The sequence below is a fragment of the Erythrolamprus reginae genome, chromosome Z (genome assembly GCF_031021105.1).
Source record: "Erythrolamprus reginae isolate rEryReg1 chromosome Z, rEryReg1.hap1, whole genome shotgun sequence".
Classification (NCBI taxonomy): Eukaryota; Metazoa; Chordata; class Lepidosauria; order Squamata; family Dipsadidae; genus Erythrolamprus; species Erythrolamprus reginae.
Genome location: NC_091963.1, coordinates 130,624,168 through 130,636,786, shown reverse-complemented (window position 1 = coordinate 130,636,786; position 12,619 = coordinate 130,624,168). Strand labels below are relative to the sequence as shown.

Below are 12,619 nucleotides of genomic sequence, written 5' to 3'. Positions count from 1 at the left end.
CCTTATTCGGAACAGCATCCTGCCTACAGCGTGCTTATTGCGCATATTAGGCTACACAGAGCAATATTTCCCTATTGGATAATTCAATGTCAAATAGATGTAAATCACCCTCTCTTACAAAGACGGCACAGCCCTCCCCCCAGGCTTATCTTCATTGGTCGAATGCAATGCTTATCAACGAGTAAGCTACGCCTTCCAGAGCTCATTGGATAGTTCAACGAACTTGGACAAATCATCTTCTTTCTTCAGCTTTTGTGGGCGTTCCCCCATTCTTGTTGATCAAAGAGTAGCGTTCTCCTCTGCCGGACATAGTAGTAGTTTTGAAGGTGGGAGATCCACTGACCGAGCCTCACTGCCCTTTCTGTAGATTCCGCCATTTGAAATCTCCCGCCATAATGCCACCATTCTCTATTGGTTCGACTGATCTACCCAAGTGCCTTACCGTTAAGCAAGTTTACTGCTCGACTTTAGCTGTCTATCACTGAGCCCTCACACGATTTGCTTCGCCTCACAAAGCCACGCCCATTATGAAGAGGAAGGCATTGAAACGGAAAGCTTAGATTTGTCCGTTACATTACTTCAAACTTTTTGGAAAGTGAACGGAAGTCTCACTCTTTCCAACTTTACCCATTTCGAAATCCAGTTTTAATTCGTTCTAAAAATCCTCATTTTACTGGTATAAGTGAAACCTATTCACACCCCAACACTGGAGACCTTCAAGAAGAGACCGGATTGCCATGTCTGGGATAATATAGGGTCCCCTGCACCAGAAGACCCACAGGGCCCCTCCCAATACAAACTATAAAAATAAAAATAAGTTTAAGGGGGAGGGGTATTTAATTAAGGTCCTGCCTAAAATAGTGCCATCTAATTAATCTTGCATAAAAAATACAGTAAATTCTCTGCTTCAATTGGGAGAAGAAGAAAAGAAACCACCTATGTACTGTTTGCAGGAAAACTACATAGACTTGCCAAGAATGTTCTGTTCTAATGTTCTGTCTTACACATTGGAAACACCAAATACAAGCTGGCTAGATATGACCTCGTAGATTATGCTCATTCTGTCAAAGACCTTCGAGTTTTCATCTCAAATGATCTAAGTGCCAGAGCTCACTAACAACATTGCCAAAAAGGCATTAAGAGTTGTCTACCTAATCTTGTGAACTTTCTTTTCCAGTGATATTGTATTATAAACTAAGGCATACAAAACCTTTGCTAGACCAATTCTTGAATATAGCTCATGCAATGAAATCTGCACCGTATATTGGACTAACACAATTGAGTGAGTCCAGAGGTATTTCATGAGAGGAATACTCTGCTCCTCCACTCGCAATAAAATACCTTATGCTACCAGGCCTTGAAATCTTAGATTTGGACAACCTGGAACTACACCCTCTATGGTCCGACCTAAACAACACACAAAATTATGTGCTACAATGTACTCTATCTGTTAATCACTACTTCAGCTTCAACCGCAATAATACACGAGCACACAATAGATACTGCACATTGTGAAAACAGAACATTCTAAAAACAAAAACACAAAGGCAGAATATAAGGGAAAACAGCTGGATGACAGAATAAATAGATGGAAAATCAAAGCTTTGCTGGATAACATTTGAAAAACATTGAAGGAAAAAGTGATGACAACTTTACAGGGGACATGGCTTAAGATGAGAACCATCAAGAAAGAAACAGAAGGTTCAATATTCGCTGCTCAAGAACAAGCACTACAAACTAATGCCATGAAAGTAATATAAAAATCCAATGATAATGACCATCCAAACTGCCAACTTTGCAACAATAAAGTTGAAACTGATTCATGCTTAATATGTGAGTGCAGCAAAACTGCGCAAACTGATTACAAAGCTAGACATGACTGAATTGCTAAATTAGTCCTCTGGTCATTATATAAAAAATACAACATACCTGTATTCAAAAACATGGGAGCACAAAGTGGAAAAAATTAGTGGAAATGAGATGGTGAAGATCTTGTGGGACTTTTGAGTACAGACAAATTGTCAATGGGGGAAAGATCAAAAGCAACATGAGAAAATATTATTTTACTGAAAAAGTAGTAGATCCTTGGAACAAACTTCCAGCAGACGTGGTTGGTAAATCCACAGTAACTGAATTTAAACATGCCTGGGATAAACACAGATCCATCCTAAGAAAAAATACAGGAAATAGTATAAGGGCAGACTAGATGGACCATGAGGTTTTTTTCTGCCGTCAATCTTCTATGTTTCTATGTCATTTGGAACACAACACTCCAAATATCATCATTGTTGAGGGCTGAAGAGTACTGTTTATTAATATTGCTGTACCAGGAGATGCCAGAGTCAAAGAAAAAGAACTGGAAAAAATTACAGAATATTGTGACCTGGCCATTAAAACTACAGTGTTCCCTCGATTTTCGCTGGTTCAAACTTCACGAAAAGCCTATATCACGGTTTTTCAAAAATATTAATTAAAAAATACTTTGCGGTTTCCCCCCCCCCTACACCACGGTTTTTCCTGCCCGATGACGTTATATGTCATCGCCAAACTTTCATCCACCTTTCATAATTTTTTAAAAAAATAAACTTTAATAAATAAACATGGTGAGTAATAATCTAAATGGTTGCTAAGGGAATGGGAAATTGTAATTTAGGGGTTTAAAGTGTTAAGGGAAGACTTATGACACTGTTCATAGCCAAAAATAGTATATTTACTTCCGCATCTCTACTTCACGGAAATTCGACTTTCGCGGGCGGTCTTCGAACGCATCCCCGCGAAAATTGAGGGAACACTGTATATGGTTATGGATGAAACATGTAACAGTGATACCCCTTGTCATTGAGACACTCGGTACCATGTCCAAGAATTTCACAAACACATCAAGAAATTGCAACTTCCTGTAATAACACCAGTGGAACTGCAAAAAACTGAGCTATTTGGAACATCATATATTTTAAGGAGATACTGTACTTGGTTGATACCTAGGATGCTGGCATCAACCCATATCAAACATTAGCACCAGTCTATACTATTGTGACACATTTTTAAATGTTCAGTTGACTGAGTTTCATGTTTAATGAATAAAAGAGATAATGATGATGATGATGATGTTGCTACAATATAAGTCATCAGTTTTGAAACAGATTTTATCTGATAGGTATAGTAATTGGGAAGCCAAGAATTGAGTAATCCAATGAAACATGGCAAAAAAAAAAATCTACAATTCAGAAACCTCAGAATGAGATAGGCTCAAGGATGGCAGCTTCAGTGTCCATCCATTAGGTTGATTCACGTGAACTAGAATCATGTTCTGTTTAGCACCAACTTGATGCAATGGAACTGACTCTTATCTTCAAAGAATAGTAATCATTTTTTAAACTTCGACTCAGGTCTTTGAGCTAGGACAGAAATAGGAGCTTACCTTATTGCTTGGGGCTTCAACCCGGGCTGCCACCTTTCCATCTGACAAGCTCAATATCTTTAACTGCTGAGCCACCGCATCCACTTCATGTCCCTATATACATATAAAATGTACATAATTAAATTTAATGAATTCACATCACGTTGTAAAGAACACTGCTCTCATAGACTAAAATAAAGACATGAGGATAAGATGAAGAAAATTATATGGGATAGGAGCATGAAAGAGATGAAAGAGAAATGAAAGAAATAATAGAAAATATATACAAGATTAAAAATACGAGAGTTAGAGAGATGAGAAGAAAAATTTTACATAAATGGTATTATACACCTGTACAAATTGCACACTTCCAGGGGAAAGAGAAGGGTAATTGTTGGCATGGGTGCCAGAAAAAAGGAATTTTTATGCATATGATCTGGGAGTGTGTAGAAATTCAGAAATTCTGGAATGTAGTGCAGAATGAAATTAATAAAATGTTAAACATTAACTGGATTATTACAAAAGAAATAGCAATTTTAATTAAATATAGGGAACTAGGAGAATTTAAGGAAATTAAAACCGCAGCGTTGGAAAGTGCTCAAGCGGTGATGGTATTAGGTTGGAAAGATTCTACAAAATGGATAGTACAAAATTGGTACTGGTATATGGTGGACCACATACATTTTGAAATTATGGAAATAAGATTAAATAATTTTGATGAGAATAAATTGGAGAAGCTGATGATGCGATGGAACAAGGTAAAAGACTATATGTTAAGTAGAATCTGTGATGTAAATATGAAAAATAAATTACAATCACTCAGTAATATTTGTTCAAGATAGAGCCAAGGATTAGTAGATAGATAAATAAGCAAAATAATTTTTTTGAATCCCTTTGTAGGGGTGGTGGGGGTGATGGGGGGTGTGTGTTGTTAGGTGATGGGCACATGCACTGTGCACTGTTATATGTTTGTTTTATGTAAACCTATAAAATCAATAAAACATATTTTTTTTAAAAAAAGGAGCACTTGGAAAACAGATCTGGGTGTATCAGCATAAGGCAACAGGGTGCCATAGCTGCAAAAAAAAAAAAAAAGGAAAATAAAATACGGTCCACAACTACCAATTTATTTATTTATTTATTCTTTTTTTTTAATGTCACCCTTCTCCTTAGACTCAGGGTGGTTTACGACATGTTAGCAATAGCACTTTTTAACAGACCCAGCATATTGCCCCCACAATCCGGATCCTCATTTGACCCACCTCAGAAGGATGGAAGGCTGAGTCAACCTTGAGCCGGTGATGAGATTTGAACCGTTGACCTGCAGATCTACAGTTGGCTTTTAGTGGCCTGCAGTACTGCACTTTACTTGCTGCGCCACCTCGGTTTTATGTCAAACTAACAAAAAACATTTAGTTAATCATTGTTAAAGCTGCCTATCTCAACAAAAGACTTTAGGCAATGAGAAACAACATATAAAATAAAAATAATTATAGCAAAACTTAAATATAAACATTTAAGTTCGTAATAGGGAACAATTCAGTCCACAATGCCAATAGAGCCAGGATATGTATGATTTCATTTATTCAGAGGCCCAATTCTAGACACTCTTCTCAGATACACCTAAAATGTTGGATCCAATTGTGGTGACCCCACCTTAGGAAGGACTTCAGCCAATAATCAGGGGTTGAACTCAAAGATTTCAAACATCCCTTCCAATCTTTTGATTCTGCAATCTGCCTGTCGCCAGCGTAGCAGTGCGTTCCCGGGGGCGTGTGTGTGTGTGCCCCCATGTCCAGCACATGTGCTCGCTGGCACTATATTCGGCTTCCTGTGCATTTGCAGCAGCCAAATCTCACATGAGGGTGAGAGAGTTTGGACATTTTTAGAGATTTTTTTGTTTCCGCCCAAAATCTGTGAAATCTCACACGTGCGAGAATCCTCATGCAAGATTTGGTTTCCTGCACATGCACAGAAGCCGAATCTCATGCTGACGTATGTGCCAGTCACCTGGAACTGCACGCGCATCTCCATTTTTCCAAGACCCTACCGGCTACAGCCCAATACTGATTTAAGTTGAATTGATACTAAGGTTTAAACATTGCAAAAAAAAAAAGTGATGAAAGTTCGCCAAGCACAGATTCAGGATTGACAGACTTATCAAATAACAAAACACAAAACATTTTCCCCTTTGAATATACACAATAATGAGAAATGTGCTTAGAAATTCTGTTCACATCCTTGTCTTCTACACAATATACTGTTTTTATTTTATTTTAAATATATAAACAAATGATTTTGTTTGTTTACACCCACAAGCTTCCCATCTGTTTGTGAAATATTTTTGGAATGGTAATCAAAATCCTGCAGTTGAAAGACAGGCTTCTGATTGCCTGTCTTTGAGACATATCGCCTCTTTTATTTGACAAGTGTGGGGGGGTTTTCCCACACAAAACTGGTGAAACCATTTATCCTCTGAGTTACACCTAACTTCAATCCCAGTTCTCTTTCTGAGAGGTATCAAGTTGATTTCCCTCAAGTGAACTTTTTCCCTCTGAAAAGCTTCCTATAGACTTAAGCAGCAAGGCAGGTATTTGTGAGTAAGGAAAGTACAATGACACACTGTTGTCAGTTTTACTGCAGGCCTAAGACTTGTTTTATGATAACGGGAGGAGATTTGACAAAAGAATGTTTTTGTTCCTGAGGGGTCATGAAATAATGGATGACGTTGCTGGAATGACAGGAATGAGAGAAGCCACTGGAGTTCCCTGGCCTTCTAGTTTAGAACAAAAGGCAATTATGTGCCTGTATTTGAAGTGTGTGTGTGAGAGAGAAAGAAACACAATCTCCAGATGTGCTTAAAACTCTACAATTGAATTAGAATTGTGGAATATGAATATGTGTATGTTTTTAAAGTTAAAATTCAGTAAATACAATCCTTAAAAAAACCACAACTCTATAGTTGCTTTCATTCTTAGCAAGTTTAGGTCCACCCGATTCCCAACTAACTTTGTAAGGTCACAATACATTGAACAATAAAACACAAAATGCAAAACAAAAAATAGGATCTGTACATAGAAACATAGAAGTCTGACGGCAGAAAAAGACCTCATGGTCCATCTAGTCTGCCCTTATACTATTTCCTGTATTTTATCTTACAACGGATATATGTTTATCCCAGGCATGTTTAAATTCAGTTACTGTGGATTTACCAACCACGTCTGCTGGAAGTTTGTTCCAAGGATCTACTACTCTTTCAGTAAAATAATATTTTCTCATGTTGCTTTTGATCTTTCCCTCAACTAACTTCATTTTGTGTCCCCTTGTTCTTGTGTTCACTTTCCTATTAAAAACAGCATGTAGAAAAACAGCAAGAGGCTCCATCCAGAAGGTTCTGATAGGTTCTAAAGAACCAGTAGCGGAAATTTAGAATAATTCAGAGAACCGGCAAATACCACCTATGGCTGGCCCCAGAGTGCGGTGGGAGATTCTTCCCTTGCCATTCCGACCAAACCACATCCACTGAGCCATACCACGTCCACAGCAACCTGTAGTAAATAATTTAGATTTCACCACTGACTCCATCTACCCCAGGAGTAGGGAATATTGGGTCTTCTATGACTTGTGGACTTTAGCTCCCAGAATTCCTCAGCCGATCATGCTAGCTCGGGAATTATGGGAGTCGAAGTCCACATGTCATAGAAGAGCCAACTTTGCCTATCCCTGATCTACCCTAATCCAAAATAAAATAAAATCAAAGATTGCAGAGAATATAGTCCAACTAATTTGAAGAGGGCTCAGATTAGGGACGTGAGTCACTGCAAAGAAGCAGTGGTGAAACTGAACAGAACAGAGCATAGCATAGCATTTAGACATATACTGCTTCACAGTGCTTTACAGACCCTCTCTAAGGGGTTTACAGGGAGTAAGCATATTGCCCACAACAATCTGGGTTCTCATTTTACTGACCTTGTAAGGATAGAAGCCTGAGTCAACCCTGAGACCTACTGAGATTCGATCTGCCAAATTGCTGGCAGCTGGTGACCAGCAGAAGCAGTTTGTGGTACTGCACCACCGAGGCTCTTGCCATGAGCCATGCTGGAAATGTATGATTATAAATGGAATAGCATAGAATAGAATAGAATAGAATAGAATAGAATAGAATTCTTTATTGGCCAAGTGTGATTGGGCACACAAGGAATTTATCTCTGGTGCAGATGCTCTCAGTGTATTTAAAATAAAATATCCGTTTGTCAAGAATCATGAGGTTCAACACTTAGCGATTGTCACAGGGTACAAATAAGCAATCAGGAAACAATCAATATTAATATAAATCGTAAGGATACAAGCAACAAGTTACAGTCATACAGTTATAAATGGGAGGAGATGGGTGATAACAATGATGAGAAGACTAATAGTAATAGTAATGCAGCCTTAATGAAAAGCTTTACAGTGGTGAAGGAATTACTAGGAGGGTGATGGCGTTCTGAAAAAAGCTGTTCCTGTGTCTAGTTGTCTTGGTGTGCAGTGCTCTATAGCTTTGTTTGGAGGGTAGGAGTTGAAACAATTTATGTCCAGGATGCGAGGGGTCAGTAAATATTTTCCCTGCCCTCTTTTTGACTCACGCAGTATACAGGTCCTCGATGGAAAGCAGGTTGGCAGAAATTGTTTTTTCTACAGTTCTGATTATCTTCATGCTTGTATCCTTAAGATTTTTATTAATATTGATTGTTTCTTCATTGCTTATTTGACCCCCATGACAATCATGAAGTGTTGTACCACATGATCCTTGACAGATGTATCTTTTTCTTTTATGCACGCTGAGAGCATATGCACCAAGACAAATTCCTTGTGTGTCCAATCACTCGGCCAATAAAATTCTATTCTACTCTCAAATCTGTGTCTGTCTTGCTTGGTTGCAGAATCGAGCCAGTTATAGAGGTGCAGATGACAGACTCAATAATTCCTCTGTAGAACTGTGTCAGTAGCTCCTTGGGCAGTCTGAGCTTCCTGAGCTGCGGAAAAAGAACAATTACAGAAGCTTTGCTCCCTGGGACGAACAATAAATGCATTTCTTGCATTTCTTACAATATTTTTATTTTTATTTGTCCTTTATTAATAAAAATTAACATTATGTTTAAAGGTTTCTATTTGAAAATAAAGCGTGTATAGCATGCAGGGTCCTTCTGGTCTTCTAAGAGAATCCAAATTCTGCTGCCATTCAAACTAGATTTTCTTGCTTTTCCAAACAGAAGCCCCAGAGCAAATCCACAAAGCAGATTCTCTGGGCCATTTGCCACCTCCACGCGCCATCTAGTGGCCAATGACGGAAAGGCTGGTGAGGGCCATTCCTCTTGGCAGCGGACCAATGAGAGATGCCGTGGGGAGGGCAGACAGAGACCTTGATTTGAAAGGTTTAAAAGCTTTCCGGTGGGGCAGCTAGGCACTTATGCTGGTGGGGATCCTTTGTGCGGCCAATCTGGCCCTCACTCAAGAAGACCTTGGCAGAGGCAGCCTTTCCTTTTCCCAGAGTCCCAGGAACAGGAGGGTAAATGTTTCTCAAAAAATGTGTTTCTTTCAGTTAATAACATCAACCACAACTAAAGTAAAATCACTTCCCATGTCACTTACATGGGAAGCATGTGGAGGTGGATTGCGATGGCTCATAATGCTATATGCAGACTTTCTACTGCACTCTACTGTGAACAAACTTTATTGGACGTAATGGCATATATGCGCATTTTCAATGGAACCTGTGTTCTGAAGCTATATGTAGCTGCAGGATCTGCAAAAAAAGTTTTCAGGGAATTCTCTGAAGTGATCTATTAAGGTTATTCATTAAACTGATATATTTTGCCCAGTAAAAATAAAACAAACAAACTTTGAAATAATATTACTTTAGTTTACAAAAAAGAAATAATAAAGATTTTAAAGTTATATATTTTGTAACGTTGTGATGTGACAGTAGAAAGGATGGGATGCAAATGTCATCAGCTGTTCCTGTGTTCCAATAACCACTTGATTTTATTTTCGTATACTTGAAACCTGGTAAGATATCTTTATGATTTGTAATTTCAGTGCAATAAATATTTATTGCTGATGCAACATTTGTCTTTGCTGCCCCATAATGGTAAAACATTGCAGGAATTGGGCATTTGTTACTAAACAGGTCCAAACATTCACCTATCCCAAAACCTGCTTGACTTTGGTCACTTTTAACTGAGTCTAAACGAGAAAATCAGAAATATTTGATTTCCACATGTGTTGTCAAAATGTAGCTTGCTTCGTTTTTGCTTTGTTTGATGTGTGTATTTAGCAACTGTAGACTATTAAATATTGAATAATGGATACAATTTAAAGTATTAAAGCTTTGAACAAATAGATAAATCCCTGTATGAGAAAATAAGAAATACGTAATTCATTTCGATACATTGTGATAATGTGGTTTGTTAAATTTTTGCTTTGTTTGATATGTGTATTTAGCAACTGTAGATTATTACATATTGAATAATTGATACAATTTACAGTATTAAAGCTTTGAAAAAATATATAAGTTCCTATAGGAGAAAATCAGAAATAACTGATTTCACATATGTTGTCATAATGTGGTTTGTTAAGTTTTTGCTTTGTTTAATGTGTGTATTTAGCAACAGTAGATTATTAAATATTGAATAATGGATACAATTTATAGTATTAAAGCTTTGAACAAAATAGATAAATTCATATATATATATGTAGATTGTTCTGAGTTCGGGTTTTGCCCTGTGCAATACTTTGCATGTTTATGCGACGTTTCGGTGGAATCACATCCACCATCATCAGGCTGAAGTTTCCAAGCTTCGTGCTGTTGTAAAATGAAATGTTTTACAACAGCACGAAGCTTGGAAACTTCAGCCTGATGATGGTGGATGTGATTCCACCGAAACGTCGCATAAACATGCAAAATATTACACAGGGCAAAACCCGAACTCAGAACAATCTACATACATATACCCGTGAAAATTTACGAAAACATATATATATATACCCGTGAAAATTTACGAAAACAAATATATATATATATATATATATATATATATATATATATATATATATATACACACACACACACACACACACACACACACACACACTGCTCAAAAAAATAAAGGGAACACTTAAACAACACAATATAACTCCAAGTGAATCAAATTTCTGTCAAATCAAACTGCCACCTAGGAAGCAACATTGATTGACAAATAATTTCACATTTAATTTTGTACAATGTACAAGTATTCAATGAGAATATTTCATTCATTCAGATCTGGGATGTGTTATTTGAGTGTTCCCTTAATTTTTTTGAGCAATACATACATACATACATACATACATACATACATACATACATACATACATACATATATCAGTTAAATAATCTTGTGCTATTTTCAAGTTTTAGGAGCATTTACAAAATTCATCTTTAGCCTTTGCTAGCTTTGGATGAGGGACATTGTAGATAAATCTCGAGTTCACCAGTTGGAAGACAGCTAAGATACCTTTACAATAACTCTGTGGTTACATTTTCAGTTGTTTTCAAGCAAAACCAAAGCAGTGTAATGTGTAAAGTCCCAATAACAGGACAGATCCAAATTTCTCTGAAGTACTTAGTTTGAAGTATAAGATTATAAAGAATAAAGGAACCAATTTTATCAAGTATTTTATGTACCCGGCAATGGTGAGTTCTAGTCCTACCTTAGTCTAACTAGGTAACTTTGGGTCTCTCTCCCTCTCAGCTGAACCCATCTTACAAAAGGTGTGCATGTGTGTGGTTTGTGTGTGTGTGTTCAAAACAGGAGAAAAAAAGATATATGAGGTACAGTGGTACCTCTACTTAAGAACTTTTCTAGATAAGAATCGGGTGTTCAAGATTTTTTTGCCTCTACTTAAGAACCCTTTTCTACTTAAGAACCCGAGTCTGGAAAAATTTCCCAGGAAATTTGAGAGCAGCACAAAGGCCCAACCAGGTTCCTGCCATTCCCCCTTTAATCCTGGCCATTTTGGGCTTTTCTGGGCTGCTTTTCTGGCTTAAGGAGGCTTTGGCAGCCCAGAGCGAACGGAGGGAGGCGCATGCTCCTCCTCGCCACCTCAGAGTCCCTCTTTTTTTTTTAAGCCTTAAAATTTTGAATTTTTTTGATTCACCTCACCTCACCTTCTTCCTTCAGCAGCAACTGTCCTCATCCTCTTCTTCCTCCTCCTCCCACCCAAATTCTGAGCTTTTTTTTCTTTCCTAATGGATTTGCATGCATTATTTGCTTTTACATTGATTCCTATGGGAAAAATTGCTTTTCTACTTAAGAACCTGGTCACGGAACAAATTAAGTTCTTAAGTAGAGGTACCACTGTATATTCATCACATTGAGTTAGTGACAAAAAAGTAATAAAGGTGGGATATAAATAAATCAGTAGACTGTTTAGGTTTGTTTACAATCTTCACAAAAGAGATTGATGTAAAAAGAATGGAATAGAAAGGCATCCCAAAAGCCCACATAGTTTGCCTTTGTTTGCTCTCAGGAAAATCCATATCCTGTTTTGCAGGTTCTGACATTCCCCCTTTGTCAGGGTCACCTTAATATGCCCTTCAGCAATTTGAACAAGGCTAAAGGACCCGACCTCTCTTTTTAAAAAATCAAACAAAGCATTTTTGCAATTATTTCCTAAATTGGTCCTTATATCTCCCTCTTAGTACAAGTAGTACTAAGTAGCTCTACATGGGGCTCCCTTTGAAGAGTGTTCGGAGACTGCAAATTGTCTAGAATGCAGCCACGCCAGCTGTCATAACACCTACACTCCGCAAGCTGCACTGGCTTCCTATTAGTCTCCGGGCACAATTCAAGGTGTTGGTTATTATCTATAAAGTCCTACACGGCTTAGGGCCAGACTATTTACGGGACCGTCTCCTGCCCCACCCCACCCCCCACCCCGATGTCCATACTGCTCCCACCCTACTGGCCTTCCGCAAGGCTGCAAAGACCTGACTTTGCCATCAGGCCTGGGGGCCATGAATTGACATCTATCATGGCCAAATTGTGTGAATGGTATGCATGTATGCATGATTGGATAGTTTAACTGTGGGTTTTAATTGGGGTTTTATAGTTTTAAACTTTATACTTGACTTCTTTTCTATTGTAGTTGTATTTTTATATTATTGTAAGCCACCCTGAATCCTTCGGGATTGGCGAG

General features: G+C 37.9%; 1 protein-coding gene across 5 annotated transcripts in view; it reads left to right on the top strand.

Moving 5' to 3' along the window:
* The first annotated feature begins 8,829 nt into the window (after positions 1-8,829).
* The window catches only part of TMEM150B (transmembrane protein 150B), a 35,382-nt gene continuing 31,592 nt past the window's right edge, over positions 8,830-12,619 (top strand). For 2 of the 5 annotated variants that reach the window (XM_070729936.1, XM_070729935.1), the window contains exon 1: positions 8,830-8,948. In XM_070729936.1, the coding sequence (XP_070586037.1) occupies positions 8,850-8,948 (99 nt within the window). In that variant the 5' untranslated portion in view covers positions 8,830-8,849. The remainder of the gene's footprint in view (positions 8,949-12,619) is intronic. The other 3 variants (XM_070729938.1, XM_070729937.1, XM_070729940.1) reach the window with 2 other exon arrangements.